Genomic DNA, 22,310 nt, shown 5'->3' with positions numbered 1-22,310 from the left:
TGGGCTTCCATTCGCGCTCCTTGTTTCAGACTGTCAGCGCATACATGCGCAATGACTGCCCCGGTATTATATCGCCATGGCAACGTGAGACGCTCATATTCCGTCCCTGTAAGCATGCGCAATGGTGTCGCTCTCTCGCGCTCCGTGCTTTGGCATATTAGTATACATATGCGCGATGGTCCCCCTTCTGTGGTATCGCTATGACGATACTAGACGCTGTATTTCGGCGCATGGGTCTATACATTTACACTCGCGCCTGACATTGCACACCTGCGCATGCTCACGGGCTTCTGCTTTAAGGGTTCCCCCATACAGACACTCCGGGTCTTATAGATTGCATAGCAATGATGTCATTTAGATGGTTTTGTGTATAATTGGTTTCAGCTGATCCTGAGAGGAGGGGCAGGTTGTTAACCTATCACTGTTTGCTAATGGTGTTGCATGTGGGTATATAATGGTGGTTTTTGTCACATAAGGGTAAGCACTCCCTTGAGAAAGGTCCTGTTTCAGGACCGAAACATCGGTTGTATGTGCCTTTTTTTTCAATACATTTATATTTGATATCAATCTGAGTGCTGTCTCGGTTCTTGCTGCGTGGTCTTGGACTCCTGGTCTGCCTGGTAAGGATTCTACATTTTATTCAATATATTTATATATATATATATATATAATAGTGACTCTTAACCAACTTATCCCCTAAATTCTTGCATATACATGTATACAGATGACACAATCCTATATGCACACAGCCATAGCCTCTCTGACCTTCAACACATACTTCAGTCTAACTTTTTGAGACTCGAAAACTGGATTTCTCAAAACAAACTGTTTCTAAACACTGACAAGACTGTAACAATGGTATTTGGGACCAAGACTAAATTTGTAAAGCTTCCAGTGACTGAGCTCCTGATTAGAACCAACGCTAACACCACCCTAACACCTGTCACTAGTTTTAAATACCTGGGCTTATGGTTTGACTCCCACTTAACATTCGGGATGCACATTGATACCCTGACAACCAAGACCTACGCCAAACTAGGGGTACTTTACAGGAACAAATCCTCCCTAAGTCTCCTGGTCAGAAAGCGTATCGCACAGCAGATGCTAATGCCAATTATTGACTATGGAGACATAGTATATGGCTCGGCACCTCAAACCCACCTTAGCAAACTTGACACCCTCTACAATTCAATTTGTCGTTTTGTTCTCCAATGCAACTACAACACACATCACTGCGAAATGCTCAAAGAACTAGATTGTCAACACTAGAGTCTAGGCGCAAAGTTCACCTTTCCTGTCTTGCCTTTAAATTCTTCATGGGCAAGCTACCCAGCTACCTGAACAAGCTCCTCACCCCTACCACTTGCAGCACTTATCACCTGAGATCAGACTCCAAAAGACTGTTCATGGTCCCAAGGCTCAACAAAGTATCCGGACGTTCCTCCTTCTCCTACCGTGCACCCCAAAACTGGAACAACCTACCAGAGACTCTCACATCCACCACCAGTCTAAATTCTTTCAAATCTAAGGCTGTCTCACATTTTAACCTGGTCTGTAACTGTTTCATATGCTCATAATATATATTTTCTTTAACTGTGGACGCAATGTCTTGTATATAATGTATACCCTGTTCATTTATGTAACTGTACTTGTAACCATGTATTATTTGTTTTACTCTGTGCCCAGGACATACTTGAAAACGAGAGGTAACTCTCAATGTATTACTTCCTGGTAAAATAGTTTATAAATAAATAAATACAATTCAGGGACCTTCTGCTGGTTAAATTGACTATGTCCCCAAGGACAGACTTGAGGTCCGCGTCAGTAAGTAACATGCCCCAACATTTTTGCTAAATACTTCTAAGATGACACCATTGATAGTTGTATGTTCTAATTAATCTAATCTTAGTGCCACCCAGTTGTCTAGATTGCGCCTGTATAAGGGACTCACTTTCCTGTGTTAAACTACGCTTAAACCCCTGGTATATACGTCTGTTACTATACCCTCGGTTACGAAAACTTTTTGTCCGTTCTTTGGCTCGGTTATTAAAAATACCCATCAGCAGTTTCGATGAAGTCGTAAAAACTCACTGTTCGGTATCCCCTTGATCTGATGGAGGAGAATGAAAGCTGGTGAAATGCAAAACTGTGTTGGTGGACGTCTCCTTCCGGTGAATATCCATGAGGACACGCCCATCAGGTTCAATAATGATGCTAAGGTCAAGAAATTCCACATGTGAGGCACTATGATGAAATGTGAAGCGGAGTTAGCTCTTGCAAAGTAGCCTCATCACGTTGAATAAGAATGTTCAGTAATTCTCCTGCTCGGAGAGATCGGAGAAATGCTGCTGCACCCTTTTGATCCTCTCACGGAATCCCTGGGTGCCGTGGAACCATGGTTGGGAAACGCTGGTTTAAGGTCGGCTTCCTATTGGAGTGCAAGGTAGTTACACTCTTGGCAATGTTGCATTCTTGTATTGTCTCAATATTGGAAAGGGTGCAGTTTTCAGTGCAGTTTAGTAAAAAGGCATGGATGTACTTGTACAGATGTAGCTGGCTTCATTGTGAAATGTTGGGATATGTTATGATAGACTAATACACCAACATTGACATTCAATTCTGTGGAAACTCTGATATCTGAATTATACTGTGTTATGTTGTGTTATCTCGGGGAGCAATATTAAGCACTACATCTCTAATTCTAATGGCACTCACACACAACTCCCGCAAGCTCAGAACCCAAACCCACCACACCATATATGTGTCAAAAGGAGTGCTACTGGGCTTGTGACCTCATGTATATAACAAAGCATAAAAAGCCAGCTGCCCGTACGCAATTCTTGACATTTTAACGAACGAATTTTAAAATCCGCCGCCCCTACAGTAGGCACTTACATGTAGCTGTCGTCCCCTTGTTGCCGTCCTCCTTCTGAATCGCAGCGTCAAACTACGTAGCGGACGTCACCAACATGACATCGCACAGCGTTGGGTTGCCATGGTAACGCGCCGTCAAATTCTTTGGCCAAAGTTTTTTATTAAGTCAGTAACCACACTAAGGTATCCCCTTTTTACAGGTCTTAACACTATCTGCAAACTGTGGATCACCATATTGCAATTTATTGAATGTTGGGACATTTGGTGAGGGGAGAGAGCATTTTAAAGGTGCAAACTCCAATTCCAAATTTTGAAAATCAGATTAACTGTTGATGTCATCGTCTCGTTGACTCATTCAGATTTCAGTACGTTTTTAATGCCCTGGAAAGACGGAAACAGGAAATGTATGTATAACATAGGGTGTGCGATCGATTTTATAGAGCAGTAGGTGTTCCATGTAACACCAGCTAATGTACTTGCATGTTAATGCATGTACATCATAGAACAGGGTTCGGCAACCTGTGGCTCCTACTTGCGGCTCTCTGCAGGTTGCCGAACCCCAGCTTCTGCCTCTCCCCCTCACTATCCAGCTGGCGCACCTAATCTGGCCTGATCTGCAGAGGTGACCTGCTGGAAGGTGTCCGTGGAGGTGCCTGTCCAGGCAGCATGCTGTAGACTGGTAGATTCCCCTGACAGGCACCTTTCAGCAGGCAGCTCGGCAGGCCCCCTCCACAGGCCTCTAACAGGCCCCCTCACTTCTCCATGGCAGCTGGTAGGCAGCAGGAACACTCAGATCCTCTCTCTCTCTCTCTCTCTCTCTCTCTCTCTCTAGTAATATCTCCATTTGCTATATATATATATATATATATATATTACTGTGTGCTCATTTGCATGTCTTATACAGGTCTGCAACCCTGCCTTTCACCATTATCACCCAGCATACAGTACTTCCGCTGCAGCTAGGGATTCTGGGAAATTACATGCAAATGAGCACACAGTACATAGCCAATATATATATGTACAGTTTCTCTGCACTGGTTATCTAAATATGTAATGTCAGGCATCTGTTGGATAATTGTAGCCACTGGCCACTTTATCTAGTTGTGTGTTGGAAGGCAGCTTCTTAACATTTTTTTTGCAAACACTGAAAACAAATCCCCATGAATTGAACACAGGAATAGTCTCACATGATCCTTCTCTGACCAATGACAGCCCAACAGTGAATGCATTTCCTCTATTAACAAACTTAAAATCTACAGTAGCAGTAGATGTTAATAGTGTCAGAGAAGGATCATGTGACCCTCCTCTGCGCTCAAAAGCATATGTAAGTGGACTCAGCCTGATGAAGCAGGGAGAGGAGAGAGCTGCAGATGCCGGATAAGTAAATAAAGCATTGAATGCTATTAAAAAAAAAAGAGATGTTTTTAAATCGGGAGCCACGCGTTGTAGTGGATCGGGGTTGAGCTGTATATATACAAAATACACACACACACACACACACACACTATTTAAGTTATGATGGGTGAACAAGGCAACAACAAATAACCTCCACCCTTGGCATATAGCCAATAAAGAATATCACTTGTGAACACATTTACATGTCTTAGACAAGCCATTAGTTTCCTAAATGTAGTGGTTCTTAGTTGACAATCTTTGTTTTTGTAGTTTGTGATCTTCTAAAACTCTATAGAACTAAGGCTTTTCACCTCAGTCAATGCTAAGTTATGGTCATTGGTATTTAGACATTTTAGAAAGTAATCTAAACAATATTTTATCCCATTCCATATTATGTCATCAATATATCTCAGCCACATATCTATGTGTTTGATATATCCGCGATTATTTTGTTCTGTAAAGATTACTGTAGCCTCGATCCTACTTACAAGAGTGCGCATGTAGGGTCTGTTGGTAAATTTTACGATCCAACAGAAAATATTTGCGTGGCAAAATGAACCTTAGCAGCTCACGGTCAATCCAGGAGCAGCTTCGAGGCCAGAGAGGGGGGAGGGGGGATCAATACCAGTCCCCGTCTGGGGTCAGAGGACCGGAGTTAGATTATTAAGTCAGGTAGCCTTAAAGGTAAGATATATTGGCACTTGAGCCGTTTTTAGCATTGGACCAACCATATAGGTATTACATCCTCTATTCCTCCAAACAATATATTGCGGGACTACTTAAATCAGCACAGCTATCAATATCTCCTGTCATTATTGTGCTAGGAATACTGACTCTTTACATCCTCCATTTTATGTTAAATATATTCTTGTCTCTCTCTCTTATTCTTGAGATACTCTATAACCTTTTGATACTATAGCAGGACTTATCTAACTGGCACTACAGGAAGCTCTAATTTTTACGATAATCGGAATACCAAAGAGGACAATATTAAGACAACTGTGGACATATATACTTCCAGCTTTTTTTGCATTCAGCAAAAAAGTGATTATTGCAGCCTGATGACTCCTATATTCTAGAAGCTGCTTAGATTTGATAGTTTTTAGTTCACTTTGTTTCATGTTGGCGGTAGGTTCATGTCACAAGTTGTGTATAAGTATTTCCTCTGTATGCCATCTAGCATTAACAGAGCATGTGACATACTACATTTAAGTTACTTTTATTTTAAGTATTAACATTATTAAAGTTACCATTAATGTCTGATCATTTAAACATTTGTGAGGTGTGCCCCAACATAGAATTTCCAGTAAAATAAATAAATATATATATATATATATATATATATATATATATATATATCCATGTTAAAAATGGTTTTTGAAGCAAAAAGTGGCACTGTGTGCTCATTTGCATATCATTCCCCAGAATCCCTTGCTGCAGTGGAAGTACTGTGTGCTGAGTGATAATGGTGAAAGTCGGGGTTGCAGACCTGCCTAAGACATGCAGATGAGCATACAGTTGTATTTACATTTGTGTGTAAATATATATGTATATGTATGTATGTGTGTGTGTAGAGGTGTCAGTACCGTGTTAGCCGAGCTTCAATAATCAAAAAATAAATAGATGATACCGTTCTGTGGCTAACGAAATGCTTTTATTTGTGCGAGCTTTCGAGATACACTGATCTCTTCTTCCGGCGATGTTACAATGAATGAAGCAAGCAAAGGGAATACTTAAAAACAGTGTCTCTTGGAATGTTATCTGTGCTTGTCCTTCCCCCGGTGTGGATGAGATTTATGGCTAGAGGTGTTAAATGGTTCCTGAAAGAAAGTGATGTAAGAGTGTGTGTGTGTGTGATCTGTGTTAATATAAATGAATGAAGAGCCCACAGTGTATACAGTGCTTTACAAAAGGGTGTGTGGAGTGGGAGTTCATAAAAATGATGTGGGTAGGTGCGGAAATGTGGGAGATAGTGGCATAACTAAAAGTGTGTGTGGATACTATGTGGTCCCTATTGGTGTATAGGGATGGAAAAACAAGGAGTATTGGTATGTGTAAGAGACAGCTGTGTGTGCATACATATAGCACAGTATGTACAGACATGGTCTTTAGCGCTCATGGGAAGAGAGTTCACTTGTGTCATTATCTCAGTCTTCACAGTCCTCTCTTAAGGATAATTCAGATAAAACTCAGAAACGTTGCACTGGCCTGGAGGGCCCAAATTTGCATGGCTTTGATAGTTCTGGAAACTCACAGAGCTGCTGGCTATCATATCAGCCAGGTTGGTCTTTCTGCCATCATCTTCATCTGTATTCCATTGAAGAGGACTGACTTTTCCTTCTGAGATTACATCTTCCGTAGTGTCGTCTGTGATCAGTGGCATGGCCTGGGTAGAGGGTGTTTTTCATGTCTGGAACGTGGTCTTTGTACATTCCTTAAGCTGGAGGAGGGGGGCCAGCCCGCTTGGCTGCTTTTAACCTTCCCCCTTTTAAATGACTGGTGTTCAAAAATCCGACAAGACCAGTGTATTTAAGAAAACAAACCGTTACTGCTGCGGCACAGTTTATTCGAGCATTTGCCCGTTCTGTGCCGCAGCAGTAGCCTGGCGCGCGCCCGAGTGTGACGGGCGCGCGCCGAAGCAGCGGAAGAGCGCCCTCCGATCGGGGCGCTCTCCCTACCGCTGCCGGGTCCGCCGGGTCCGCCGGGTCCCCCGGAACCCCCTGCCGCTGTCCCGCGATCGCGGCATACCAGGGCTCCCTCGGGGAGCCCTGGACGCGCGTGCAGGGGGCGCAGGCTCCCGAAGACGCGTGACCGCGCGTCTATGACGCGCGGCACGCCGAGGGGCGGCCACTAGCAAGCCGGGAAATCTCCCGGCTTGCGGATCTGGCCGCACTGCGATAAAGTGTGTCGCCAGTGTAGTTTACTTTTATAAGTTTGAACAAAGAAACCTTGCTAACTAAAAAACAAAACTATCTCTGCAACCCTTCCTATAAAACAAAAATCTTATTGTTTTATTAACTATTTATTTTTATTTTTTTCTAATTCCTTATCTTTCTTACACACACCCACACACCCACACACACACACACACACACACACACGTTCTCTGAGTTTATCGTCCATCAACATTCATTCTACTTTCTACGGGCAATTAACAAAACTTCAACATACAATGCTTCCTAGGTTTATTTTAAATGCTACTGTCATGCCTTGTAAATGGCAGCAGGCGTAATACACTTTGACAAAAGAGTTTAAACTTAAATGACCCTTTTACAAGAGATATATAAGTATTGCACTGTGTATTTTTGTCATATTGGAAGTAGCTTTTTGCATTTTAGTTTTTTAATCTGTTATTTGTATTTGTTATTTTTATGATTAATACTACACGTGACAATGTAAAGCGCTATGTATACTAATGGTGCTATATGAATAAAGACATGCATACATACATTAACTATCAGAGTGACACACAAACACTTAACTCCATGACATGTATATTATTATGCCATCAAACTAGTTACTATGAACTTTCTAAGACAAAAACAAACAAAAAACATTTAAAGAGGATGTCCCCTTCTTTTTCCATGCAGTATTAATGCATTCATTCCTAAAAAAACTACTTTAACATTCTTAAATTGAAGCCATTTCTTCCTAGGTTAATAATTAACTTCCATGTCTCACAGACATGCAAGTCCTGTGACCTTTCAGTGAAAAAGGGTGAGGGAAGGGGGATGAGAAAAAGGGGATTAGAAAAAAGGGGGGTCCACTAATGCTGCAGTTATTTTCAAAGCCGAGCCTGATATGTTTCACTTTCCTTCTTATTTAATATATTCTGCGCGACTAAATATCCATTTTTAAAACATTTTTTTGCCATAAAGTCCACACATAATTTCAAGGGACGTACCCTTCACCGGCGACTGAGAATGTAGGTTCCCCATAATTCTCCTGTATTTACACCGATCAACGCCAGTCGATCGTGTACCAATAAGGTGCCCACTACTTGGTAGAATATAGAGTTAAGGACCAGTGGTATTAAAAAAATAAAATAGTCACCTGTTGTTCCTTAACAAAATTTTCTCTTCCAAGTTTTTTGAGACTTACCACCTTATTAACTTCAGTATTATACCTTCCGGGCCCTCACTTGGCCCTGCCGTTTAGCGGCACACGGTATAATCTGACCTATCCCCGATCAACGCCAGTCGATCGGGTTCCAATAAGGTGCCCCAACCCTTGGTATAATATAAGTAGAATATAGAGTTAAGGACCAGTGGTATTAAAAAATAGTTACCTGCTGTTCCTTAACAATAATTCTCTCCCCAAGTTCTAGGAGACTTATCACCTTATTAATTATTATACCTTCCGGGCCCTTACTTGGCCCTGCCGTTTAGCAGCACACGGTATAATCTGAGTTTATGGCAATAATATAAAATAACAATAACAATACCTGATCAGTATAATATTGATAAACTCACGTGGTACAGGGTGTCCCATCACTCAGGTAGGTTGCCCATAAAGAACAAACTGTCTACAGATTACTCAAACATTTAATCTAACGGCTTTTTTTGTTAAAAAGGATAAAGCCATACCTTATTCCAAGTGTGCACGTTTGAGTAATGTAGGCAGCTGCTCCGTCTGGGTTTCCTGATCCCGAGGTGTTGGGTCCCTATTCAAGGGCCGCCATCTGTCAAAGCGAAGAAATAAAATCAATGAGTCAAGGGTTCAAAGTAACAGGTGAGTTTATCAGCACCATGGCACAATTTGAGAGAAAAGAATTCCAACAAGGAACTCAGGCCTCTGCCAACATATTGCTTGGTATCACATTTTTATACATTTCAAAATGAGTAATACGCCCTTTAAGGGGGCTGGCTTAGAGATAAAAACTATATGATGACCTATACAAAAATACATATTGATATCTAAATATGCTGCATACGCTATATTCTTATCCTATAATTTTACCATAATGTGGGCCTCTTGACCTTGTGACATAAGGGAGTTACTCTGTCCAGCCCTGTGTGTACTGTAGCTGTCAGATAACAGAACCTAAGGTCAGCAGAAATATCTAAGACAGGAAAAAACCTCTTACGATTGCATTTTCAATTCTTGCATACCTCGTAGGAATTACACAAGGGCGAGTTACATCTAGAAGCGATACTCTGCAGAATCAAACATTCACAGATCATACACGAATAAAACAAATAAGCATACATACAAGCTAACACTCAAAATGGCGGTTAGGCCAAAATGGAGGTGATGATAGCCACACACATTATCTCAGTCTTCACATAAGTATTCCCTTTGCTTGCTTCATTCATTGTAACATCGCCGGAAGAAGAGATCAGTGTATCTCGAAAGCTCGCACAAATAAAAGCATTTCGTTAGCCACAGAACGGTATCATCTATTTATTTTTTGATTTTTATATATATATATTTACAACTGTAAATATTACTGTATGCTCATTTGCATGTCTTAGACAGGTCTGCAACCCTGTCTTTCCCCATTATCGCCCAGCATACAGCACTTCCACTGCAGCAAGGGATTCTGGGAAATGACATGCAAATGAGCACTCAGTGCCACCTTTTGTCTCAAGCTCTTATTACACAAGCAAATCCTCAAGCCAATGCATGCTGTTTTAAACACAGCTTTTAGACAGAGGCTGGGATGAGATGCAAAGCCATAAAACCCACTCACAGACATGTTTCAACCTTGATGGGTATCATCAGTGTGAGGTTGGTCTGAATGGCAAGCTGGTTTGAGACTAGACTAGACAATCACCACTATTATTAAGGTTATGGTGGGTAAAAAAAGTGACAAAAGCCCTCCACAGTAAAGCATAAAGCAACTGTAAATATTACTGTATGCTCATTTGCATGTCTTAGACAGGTCTGCCACCCTGTCTTTCCCCATTATCGCCCAGCATACAGCACTTCCACTGCAGCAATATACTGTATATATATATATATATATATATATATATATATATATATATATAATCATGGGCAGCACCCTAATCTACTTATTTTTGGTTGAGCAAGACTTCTCCAGTGCATAACTGGACATTGTTCTGTTCTAATAGCACCAGATGTGGTCAATTCATGTTTTCAATACTAAATTCTTCTCCTTGCTTGAGCAATTTTTGTCAGGCAGCCAGTTCCAAACGCAGTGTGACAGATAGGAAAGGATTGGATGTGTGGTATGAAGGAATACTGTCAACTTGTCGAGGCTCACTGAGTTACCCTTGAAAAATAGGGCAAATCTGTGTTCTTTGTAAACTGCTTATCCTATTTTTACTTTTTGCCATTCATCTTGACCCGATAAGTGCCAGAGGGACCATTACACATTGCTTTGCAATCATTTGCAGTCCCTTTTGAGATTGGAGAGATTACATAATATAGAGTTTCTGCCCTTCACAATACAGTCTGGTTTTGTAGTTACTTAAAAAGCATCGATGGGAGCATAAATTGAGTTGCATTAACTAATTTGTGTTTTTGGAGATAACCTTTGTTTATATGTAGACTTGTAAATATAAACTTAATGCATTGTTTTTCTTTCTTTTTTTTTTTTTGTAGGAATCCTCCCTTGGGTAAAGCTAATTGATAATTTTGATGCAGAATATGAATACATCACGAATGAAGAGACTATTTTCACCTTCAAGACTAACCGTCATGCACCTAACTACAAACTAATTAACATAGACATTCACAACCCTGACGAATCCAAGTGGAAAGAGCTTGTTCCAGAGCACGATAAGGATGTTTTGGGTAAGAACATAATGCAAATGAGTGGATCTCCTTTTTAGCACAATGGGAATGTTATATTGCTTTATGTTTAGGAACACTGTTAAGTTATTAACCTTGCACATATCATTAGTCTTGATAAAAAATGATTAAGATAACTCGGAACCAATTTCTGTGCTGGGATTTGTGTTATACCATGCACTTGCATTTCTATCTTTCTGTTGGTCTCAGCTGTCTACTATTAAGTGAAAGTCATTACCAGGTACTATATTTGAAAATGTGTGTGTGTGGTCTCAATCCATTTGCCACTGGGCATATCATAGCTTGACATTTTCAAAGCTGTGTTTGTAGAGAGGCCACAAATGAAATTAGTGGGGAAACTGGCACATCCGGACCCATTTAGAGAGTATCTCGCAAAACGGTGTTTAGTTTCAAGGAAACTTGCATGCAGAGTATTTTTGCCCAAGAGTGGCATACATATTGATCCTAGTTGGATATAATTAATCAGAGATACTGTCTGGCTTTTGACCGGCGGTCTGAAAATTCCTGTTCAACATCTTTACAGTAATGAAGAATTGCTATTGAATAGAAGTTTGTCCAAGATGGTAAAGACGTCATATTTTGGAAGTAGGAGAGTATTTAAAGGCAAGTACAGTAGTAGTCACTTTTTTTAAACTTGACATAATATAACTGAAATCATCTTATTAAAATAACAAACTTAATAAAAAAACGGTCGGTGTTTATAGTAGGTGCACACACATGTCCGCCTTCAGAAACGCCTCGGGTGCTCGGAAGACCGTTTTCAACGGGGAGGCAATATTTGGTGCAAGCAATACTTCTCATGAAGAACAAAAAATTAACCACCCAAGGTTAATCAGGAGTACTGGGTTATTTTCTTTGTGACAAGGATTGTTTGCACCCAATTTAGAAAAATGACAGTGAAATAATTTTTTATGAATTTTCAGATGCCCCAAGGAAATCTCACTCTTCTAATACTTCATTTCTGGTCGGTAACAGTGGCTGATTCTGTTGATAGAAAGGATGCTCAGAGGCCCTATTATAGGGCCATCGCTCACGTAAGAGCTGTGGAAAAGTAGCGGGTGCCGGGACGAACTGAGCTTCAGGAGGGATGGGGAGGTTTGTTTGGCCTGGCTACCTGCAGGGTAGTCGGGTAGGAAAATTGACTGTGTTTAGGGGGGTACTAGTGGAGGCTAGCGGGGCAACAAGTAGAACTGAGAATCTTGCAACAGTGCCCTCTTGCCTCAAGCTGCTAAAAGTACCTTGCCGCATCTCCAGTCAAGCTGCGGACACATCATGGCAGCCATGTCCTTGCTGCACGCATCTCTCTTAAGGCAGCTCCTTCCACCACTGCATGCGGCATCTCCCTACGACCGCTGCAATGACCACAGCTTCTGAGTCCTCTGCAACAGGTCACTGGTAGTCTGGGGAATCAGAGCCACGTGGTAGGTCTTTCTGAGCCCCGCATATCAGCACAGCCTCTGAAAGGCTGAGGGCATAAACCAACAACCCTGCAATGAGTAGGATCAAAAAACCAGTTGGTGAGGAGGGCATATTACCCCACCAAGGGCGGAGAGCATAAGTTTCACCCCCCTTTTCCCCCTTCTAGAGCAGCTACAGTACCTCAGGATAGCTACCCACCACCCCAAGCCACTTGCAGGCAGGAGACAATGTGTCCTGGGCCCCCGCAAGCACACTTCCCAGAACCCATCCCCCTTAGCCATGCCCCCCCTCCCCCACCACCACAATACAGAACCAGAACCACCTGCCCTCTCCCTAAGTGTCAAGAATGACCAAAAACCTGACTCTGACAAACATGGGGCCCGCATTATTTGATAGACCAGCCATGGGCCACCACCACTTTACAGGAGTACACATGAGCCACACCATTCCCCCCCCCCCTTGCAGGTCAGACGTGGCCCTCCACACTCCCTTCTGAGGTCCAGCTTGGGTGACTTCTGGGTCCTCTACAGAAACAAGGGTGCAGACATTCCTCATAATGCCAGGTTAAATTTAGACTAATACACCAATCTTTTCCTAGGGGCAGGTCAGTATATTTCGCTTTAGATGAAGAGCAGTGCCGTGTACCATACCAATCATTCAACACTACTTTTGGCATATTTGGATCATGTGGCAGATGGGCACTCATTGCAAAGTTGGACATAGGATCAGGATCTAGAGAATACATGTATCCCAATGGGCTGCACCATGTAATTACCAAAATCACGCAGTACTTGGATGATTTTCTCCTAGTAGGCCCCACAATTCCTAAATTTGCAAAGTACCCATAGCCAGGGGGGGGGGGAGATAGGGAGGGTCCTACAGAAGCACTCCTTGAGAAAGGGCAACTAGCCCGAAACGCGTGGGAGGAGGTCTCCTAGTCATGTATCTGTTTTATGTAGCTTAATAAAGTCATTTTATCATTCTACCTGGTGAGTCTGATCCTCACAGGAGCTGCGGTGGCATCGATCTATCTTTCTTCTAGGGTCCTACAGAAGTCATATAATTCCCTGGAATAGAGAGGCACCGTAGCAATGGCGTTTATGCTCCCTGCAGACAAAGCAAGCAAGCTGAAAGAGCAGATACCCTGAAGGAAATGCACGCACTGCTAGGCTTGCTGAATTTTACCTGCAGAATAATACGAATGGGAAGGGTTTTCAGCAGGAGGTTAGAGAAAGCAACATCAGGTTTGAACAGGCCGTACCTTCACGTAAAATAATGAAATAACTGAAGGGAGATCTTCAAGCCTGGGACCATTTCATAACGCAGTTCAATGGGAAAAGGTTATGAGTAACCGATGTGCAATCCAGCAACGAACTACAGCTGTATACAGATGCAGCAAGAGCGCACAGTTTCAGGGCAGATATGAATGAAAAGAGGTGCGCAGAGGTGTGTCCACAGGAATGGCACCAGATGGGCTAACGTAAAACCTAGCTTTCCTGGAATTGTTCCCCATAGTAGTGGCACCAGAATCATGCTCCCACAAACTGGCCAATAAGCACATTGTTTTCTGGACAGACGCCTTAAGAGGAATATTTACAGTAAACAACTTAGCAGCAACATCGTCCCTAGTCAAGGCTACTTAGGTGATTAGTACTAATATGCATGAAGCAGAATATAAACTTTAAAGTGAGAAACGTGCAAGGAAAACGTAATGGAAGACCTGTGTCACTGTCACTTATTAAATGGGATAGCATCAAAAAAGAGGCACCAGACGCACCTGGGATGGGTGTAACATGCCACAATCATATTTGGCAGATATGATTAATGGAGATGGTCCAGGAGTCTGTAGCGCCCCGCACTTGGAAGGCATATAGCACCACATGGCAAAAATGGCAGGCTTTCCCAGGGGTGGACACCACAAGCGGTAAGGAAGGGCGCACAGAGAAACTGAAGATTTTCTGCAAGCTCAGAAGGAGGCTGGGGCAACGCGAGCCAGGGTGGGAATAATGCTAGTGGGCATTAAAAGCTTCATAATTGGGAGAATACTCATTGTTTTGGGCAGAGGCAAAACCACACCGGCAGATAGCAGGAAGACAGTGACAAAGGACAGAGTAGGGCGTTTGATAAGAGCCACCCAAGTGGTATGTAAGTATAAGGGTTAAGCCATACTGTTAACTGCATTCGCGATGACGTTCTTTGGTGCTTTTACGACAGAGGAGCTACAGTAGTGGCTGCATTAAAGGGGAAAGGACGTACAGGCCTACTTAACAAAAAGGATACACAGGGGGCACGTCGCTTCACCACACAAACACACATAAAGCATAAGACTAGACTACCTGGTGCAAGGGAGAATGCACAGTATGAACACACAAATAATCAGAAGATTATATAAAGCCATTATAGGGAAAATGTCATCTTATAGGAGGCCACTAAATAGCCTATTCCCTAAATAGGGTAAGCCACAAAGGTCACACTCAAATGAAAATAAAAAACTTTTTAATCAACAATGTTAAAAACGACGAGACACCATAAAAATGCATACACAATGCACGATAAAATCCCCAAATGTGTATAGGCACGAAAACAGGCAAGGAACTATCAATGTCCAAAGCCACAAAATCAGCTGATACAATGCTGCATGAATCCACACAATATATGTGTGGTGGTGTGCCAAATAATTAAATATTAAATGGTACGCCGCAGTGAAGTATATGGAGTGCTATGAACCCTCCGTGAGGTAGTATACAACCTGGTTAAGGTGTCCTGATTATACTCGCTAGCGTGCCGACAGCTGCAGCTCCAGGAGGTGACCGGAGCTGATCGTGCCTAATCCCACAAGCCACGTGGACGTCGGCGTGATGACGTCACGCGTACCCCGACGTACGTTTCGCGCGTCACAGTGCGCTTTTTCAAGGGGGAGGAGTAACAAACACAGTATGGTCAGACCTTATATACACCTCCATGGAGGGGAGGGGCGGACAACAGATGCAGAAAAGCCATGTACAAGCATCATAGGGAACACATTAGCCCTAACATAACAGATAAAGAATCAATGGGAGGGAAAGGGGGGGGGGCTAGGAAGGGACAAGAACATAGATAATAACCATAATGGCTCTGTAAGAAGAAATACACACGCTGGCAACTAAAGTGTAGCAGTAAGTCAGTTTTTAAACTTCAAGATCAAGAGCTCGTGTGATTGTATAATCCTATGAAATACACCAGCCAAGGCACACGTGAACAACCAGAATATGGTAGACAGAAGGCAGAGTGCTCATCAGAGAGACAAGAGAGATGTATATAGTGTAGGATTGGGCTATTCTAGGCGAAGCCGCCTAAAAAGTCAAAACGGCTCCTACTAAGCTGATATTACTAAATCCTATATACCTGGATCCCTCTAACCCCAATCAAAGAAAGGAGGAAAAAATAAAACCTTCATTGAGGCCATACGGTGCCAGAGTCTTAAGCACATGTATCCATCGGCACTCACATTGGCGTAGTTTCATATCCCAGTTGCCCTTACGTGGCCCCCAGGGTACATGAGCTATACCAATGAAGCCAAGATTTGATGAATCCCCCTGATGTGCCTCATTTATGTGCCTTGCAACTGGTGTGTCAAGTTTGTTCCTGACCGACCCAAGGTGTTCTAAAATACGTACTTTGAATGCCCTATGTGTTTCACCTACGTATAGTTACCACAGGAGCATTGGATGAGATATACAACTCCTGTGGTAAGACAATTTATAAAATTTTTGATGGTATAGGTTTGGTGTAATGTTGAGTCCGTAAATGTTTTAGTGACTCTGATTGACAGGCAAGCCTTGCAGCGTCCGCAAGTGTACGTACCCTTGGGTTTGTTACCCAACCATGTGCGCGAAGGTCTGGTTTGAAAATGACTTTTAACCAGGCGATCGCGGAGATTGCGCGCTCTACGGCTAATCATATTAGGTGTTGTTTGTAATATATTGGCCAAATCCTCATTTTGAAGCAAGATGTGCCAATATTTGGTTAGGATTTGGCGAATAGACTGCCATTGATTGCAGTAGGTGCCAATAAAGCGTATGGTTTGTGTCTTATTGTCCGTAAGTCTGGGGCATTCAGTCAGTAGGCTAGGTCTAGATGTATTTAATGATCTATGATAAGCTTTTTTCACAATTGATTTTGAGTATCCTCTATCCAAAAATCGCTTTGTGAGATCTTTAGACTGGATCTTAAACTCACTCAAACTAGAGCAGTTGCGCTTAAGGCGTAACAATTGCCCTGTAGGGATATTGTTAATAAGTGATTTTGGATGGTGGCTATCTGCTTTTAAAAGACTATTTGTTGCCGTTGGTTTGCGGTAGATGGTTGTCTCTAATCTGCCATCTTGTTGTTTCGAGATTTTGATATCCAGAAAATTCATACTGTCCTTTTGTATTTCATATGTAAGTTTTAAATTATGCACATTATGATTCAGTTTGTCCATAAACTCGACCAAAAGTTTCTCTGTGCCGTTCCACAGTACCAGCACGTCATCAATGTACCGTGACCAGAGATCTATGTGATCTGTGTATATAGAATAGTCCTCCATGAACACCACGGTTTACTCCCACCAGCCCAGATAGAGAATGGCATAGGTGGGAGCACACGCGGTGCCCATGGCGGTACCTTGAATCTGATGATAGATCTTTTGATTAAATAAAAAGAAATTTTTGGTCAAGACAAAATTCAGTAGCTGCAAGACAAAATCATTATGTGCCCGTGCATGGATGTCTCTGGCTCGGAGGAAATGTTCCACAGCTTTAAGTCCAGAAGAATGAGGTATACTTGTGTACAAACTCTCTACATCAATCCCTACTAATAAGGTGTCATTATCCACAGCAACATCCTCCAGTCGCAGCAGAGCTGCCTTAGTGTCCCTAAGGTGCGAGGGAAGAGATTCCACAAAGGGGCGTAGAAATGTATCGAGATAGATGCTGGCGTTGGAAGTAAGATTTCCAACGCCAGACACTATAGGCCTACCTGGTGGAGGGTAGGAACCTTTGTGTACCTTGGGAAGGTGGTAAAACATGGCCAGGGGGGGATGTTTAATATAGATGAACTCGGATTCTGATTTAGTAATCACCTTATTTTCCAAGCCAGATTTAAGAATGGCGTATAATTCGGTAAGGAAAGTGTCAGTTGGGTCTGATGATAGTACTTTGTAACAGTATTTATCAGAAAGTAGCCTGATACATTCTTTGACATACTGCACCGACACACTTTATTCGAGCAAATACCCAGTATGTACCTGGCAGATACCTGGAATGCGCCGCTCCTCACCTCTGACAAGCCCCGTTGCGTTTGCCTTCCCAGCCTGGGTTCATGCCTGGCTGACGGGCGGCTGATCTGTTAAATGATAATGATAAGGATTTAATAGGCTGCAATGCTTCGCGTGTCTACCAGATGGCATAAATTCATGAATTGTAATGCAGAATATATATATATACTGTGCAGTATTGCAGCCAGCGGGAATAAAATGCTTAAATCCCTGCCTGGAAAATACCTCAATGCACTCGGGCAGAAAACAGTCACAAACCTCAATACACCCGGGTATACCCGAATTCGTGAGTCTAGCCATGCTCGAATAAAGTGTGTCTCCAGTGTAGGAAGATCTATCCAAAATGACCACATTACCACCCTTGTCTGATGGTTTTATTGTGATGGTATCGTCATTCTCTAGATCTTTGAGAGCTTGGTACTCCTTAAAACTTAAATTAAAGTTTTTGGAATTGTTTGTCAAGTGAATGAGATCATTGGCTACTAACTGAGCAAAGACATCCACGTTTGTACACATTTGCAGTGATGGTGTGAATCTTGATTTATTGTGCAACTGTGTGAATGGTCCCTCACCAGGGTTTCTGGTATTTTCTTGTTCAAGTTCTTGTAATACTTCAAGAAGAGCAAAATCTCTTGTGTCAAAACTCTCTGATGGTGTATTCATGCTTGATAGTCTTTGTCTACGTTTAAAGAAAACGTGAAGGGACAATTTTTGAGCAAAAAGGTTAAGGTCCTTTATGTTCTCAAAAGTGTCAGCCTGATTAGTGGGGCAAAATGTCAATCCTCTGGAGAGGACCCCAATGTGTTCAGCAGTGAGTGATTTAACCGAAAGGTTTATTACCTGTGACGGTGTTATCAGCCGCGTCTGTAAGGTCTCCTCATCCCCTGATCCTTGTAACCCCACACTGCTGAGGTATACTTGTGTACAAACTCTCTACATCAATCCCTACTAATAAGGTGTCATTATCCACAGTAACATCCTCCAGTCCCAGCAGAGCTGCCTTAGTGTCCCTAAGGTGCGAGGGAAGAACACATTGGGGTCCTCTCCAGAGGATTGACATTTTGCCCCACTAATCAGGCTGACACTTTTGAGAACATAAAGGACCTTAACCTTTTTGCTCGAAAATTGTCCCTTCACGTTTTCTTTAAACGTAGACAAAGACTATCAAGCATGAATACACCATCAGAGAATTTTGACACAAGAGATTTTGCTCTTCTTGAAGTATTACAAGAACTTGAACAAGAAAATACCAGAAACCCTGGTGAGGGACCATTCACACAGTTGCACAATAAATCAAGATTCACACCATCACTGCAAACGTGTACAAACGTGGATGTCTTTGCTCAGTTAGTAGCCAATGATCTCATTCATTTGACAAACAATTCCAAAAACTTTAATTTAAGTTTTAAGGAGTACCAAGCTCTCAAAGATCTAGAGAATGACGATACCATCACAATAAAACCATCAGACAAGGGTGGTAATGTGGTCATTTTGGATACATCTTCTTATGTCAAAGAATGTATCAGGCTACTTTCTAATAAATACTGTTACAAAGTACTATCATCAGACCCAACTGACACTTTCCTTACCGAATTATACGCCATTCTTAAATCTGGCTTGGAAAATAAGGTGATTACTAAATCAGAATCCGAGTTCATCTATATTAAACATCCCCCCCGGCCATGTTTTACCACCTTCCCAAGGTACACAAAGGTTCCTACCCTCCACCAGGTAGGCCTATAGTGTCTGGCGTTGGAAATCTTACTTCCAACGCCAGCATCTATCTCGATACATTTCTACGCCCCTTTGTGGAATCTCTTCCCTCGCACCTTAGGGACACTAAGGCAGCTCTGCTGCGACTGGAGGATGTTACTGTAGATAATGACACCTTATTAGTAGGGATTGATGTAGAGAGTTTGTACACAAGTATACCTCATTCTTCTGGACTTAAAGCTGTGGAACATTTCCTCCGAGCCAGAGACATCCATGCACGGGCACATAATGATTTTGTCTTGCAGCTACTGAATTTTGTCTTGACCAAAAATTTCTTTTTATTTAATCAAAAGATCTATCATCAGATTCAAGGTACCGCCATGGGCACCGCGTGTGCTCCCACCTATGCCAATCTCTATCTGGGCTGGTGGGAGTAAACCGTGGTGTTCATGGAGGACTATTCTATATACACAGATCACATAGATCTCTGGTCACGGTACATTGATGACGTGCTGGTACTGTGGAACGGCACAGAGAAACTTTTGGTCGAGTTTATGGACAAACTGAATCATAATGTGCATAATTTAAAACTTACATATGGAATACAAAAGGACAGTATGAATTTTCTGGATATCAAAATCTCGAAACAACAAGATGGCAGATTAGAGACAACCATCTACCACAAACCAACGGCAACAAATAGTCTTTTAAAAGCAGATAGCCACCATCCAAAATCACTTATTAACAATATCCCTACAGGGCAATTGTTACGCCTTAAGCGCAACTGCTCTAGTTTGAGTGAGTTTAAGATCCAGTCTAAAGATCTCACGAAGCGATTTTTGGATAGAGGATACTCAAAATCAATTGTGAAAAAAGCTTATCATAGATCATTAAATACATCCAGACCTAGCGTACTGACTGAATGCCCCAGACTTACTGACAATAAGACACAAACCATACGCTTTATTGGCACCTACTGCAATCAATGGCAGTCTATTCGCCAAATCCTAACCAAACATTGGCACATCTTGCTTCAAGATGAGGATTTGGCCAATATATTACAAACAACACCTAATATGATTAGCCGTAGAGCGCGCAATCTCCGCGATCGCCTGGTTAAAAGTAATTTTCAAACCAGACCTTCGCGCACATGGTTGGGTAACAAACCCAAGGGTACGTACACTTGCGGACGCTGCAAGGCTTGCCCGTCAATCAGAGTCACTAAAACATTTACGGACTCAACATTACACCAAACCTATACCATCAAAGATTTTATAAATTGTCTTACCACAGGCGTTGTATATCTCATCCAATGCTCCTGTGGTAAACAATACGTTGGTGAAACACATAGGGCATTCAAAGTATGTATTTTAGAACACCTTGGGTCGGTCAGGAACAAACTTGACACACCAGTTGCAAGGCGCATAAATGAGGCACATCAGGGGGATTCATCAAATCTTGGCTTCATTGGTATAGCTCATGTACCCTGGGGCCACGTAAGGGCAACTGGGATATGAAACTACGCCAATGTGAGTGCCGATGGATACATGTGCTTAAGACTCTGGCACCGTATGGCCTCAATGAAGGTTTTATTTTTTCCTCCTTTCTTTGATTGGGGTTAGAGGGATCCAGGTATATAGGATTTAGTAATATCAGCTTAGTAGGAGCCGTTTTGACTTTTTAGGCGGCTTCGCCTAGAATAGCCCAATCCTACACTATATACATCTCTCTTGTCTCTCTGATGAGCACTCTGCCTTCTGTCTACCATATTCTGGTTGTTCACGTGTGCCTTGGCTGGTGTATTTCATAGGATTATACAATCACACGAGCTCTTGATCTTGAAGTTTAAAAACTGACTTACTGCTACACTTTAGTTGCCAGCGTGTGTATTTCTTCTTACAGAGCCATTATGGTTATTATCTATGTTCTTGTCCCTTCCTAGCCCCCCCCCCTTTCCCTCCCATTGATTCTTTATCTGTTATGTTAGGGCTAATGTGTTCCCTATGATGCTTGTACATGGCTTTTCTGCATCTGTTGTCCGCCCCTCCCCTCCATGGAGGTGTATATAAGGTCTGACCATACTGTGTTTGTTACTCCTCCCCCTTGAGAAAGTGCGCTGTGATGCGCGAAACGTACGTCGGGGTACGCGTGACGTCATCACGCCGACGTCCACGCGGCTTGTGGGATTAGGCACGATCAGCTCCGGTCACCTCCTGGAGCTGCAGCTGTCGGCACACTAGCGAGTATAATCAGGACACCTTAACCAGGTTGTATACTACCTCACGGAGGGTTCATAGCACTCCATATACTTCACTGCGGCGTACCATTTATTATTTAATTATTTGGCACACCACCACACATATATTGTGTGGATTCATGCAGCGTTGTGTCAGCTGATTTTGTGGCTTTGGACATTGATAGTTCCTTGCCTGTTTTCGTGCCTATACACATTTGGGGATTTTATCGTGCATCGTGCATTGTGTATGCATTTTTATGGTGTCTCGTCGTTTTTAACATTGTTGATTAAAAAGTTTTTTATTTTCATTTGAGTGTGACCTTTGTGGCTTACCCTATTTAGGGAATAGGCTATTTAGTGGCCTCCTATAAGATGACATTTTCCCTATAATGTCACCTATCAAGAGTGCAATTACAGGGGGCTTTATATAATCTACTTAACAAAAAACCTAATCATAAACAAAGATTGTCGTATAGCCTGCAAAATACACAAGTTAAAAACAGACCAGGCAGGCATGGGTGCATGGATACATTTGCTGAAGTAAGATGACTACAAATTATGCCGAGTAAGGTTAGTTAAGCAAAGATCAAGTGGAGG

General features: G+C 42.3%; 1 protein-coding gene across 1 annotated transcript in view; it reads left to right on the top strand.

Annotated features, from left to right (window-relative positions):
• PREP (prolyl endopeptidase) overlaps positions 1-22,310 on the top strand; it is a 199,451-nt gene that overhangs the window by 89,613 nt on the left and 87,528 nt on the right. Inside the window, exon 8 of the mRNA XM_075597539.1 lies at positions 10,840-11,031. Within this exon, the coding sequence (XP_075453654.1) occupies positions 10,840-11,031 (192 nt within the window). The remainder of the gene's footprint in view (positions 1-10,839; positions 11,032-22,310) is intronic.

This window comes from Ascaphus truei, chromosome 4 (genome assembly GCF_040206685.1).
Source record: "Ascaphus truei isolate aAscTru1 chromosome 4, aAscTru1.hap1, whole genome shotgun sequence".
Lineage (NCBI taxonomy): Eukaryota > Metazoa > Chordata > Amphibia > Anura > Ascaphidae > Ascaphus > Ascaphus truei.
Note: the sequence above shows the minus strand (reverse complement) of the source record. Positions and strands in the feature narration are given on the sequence as shown.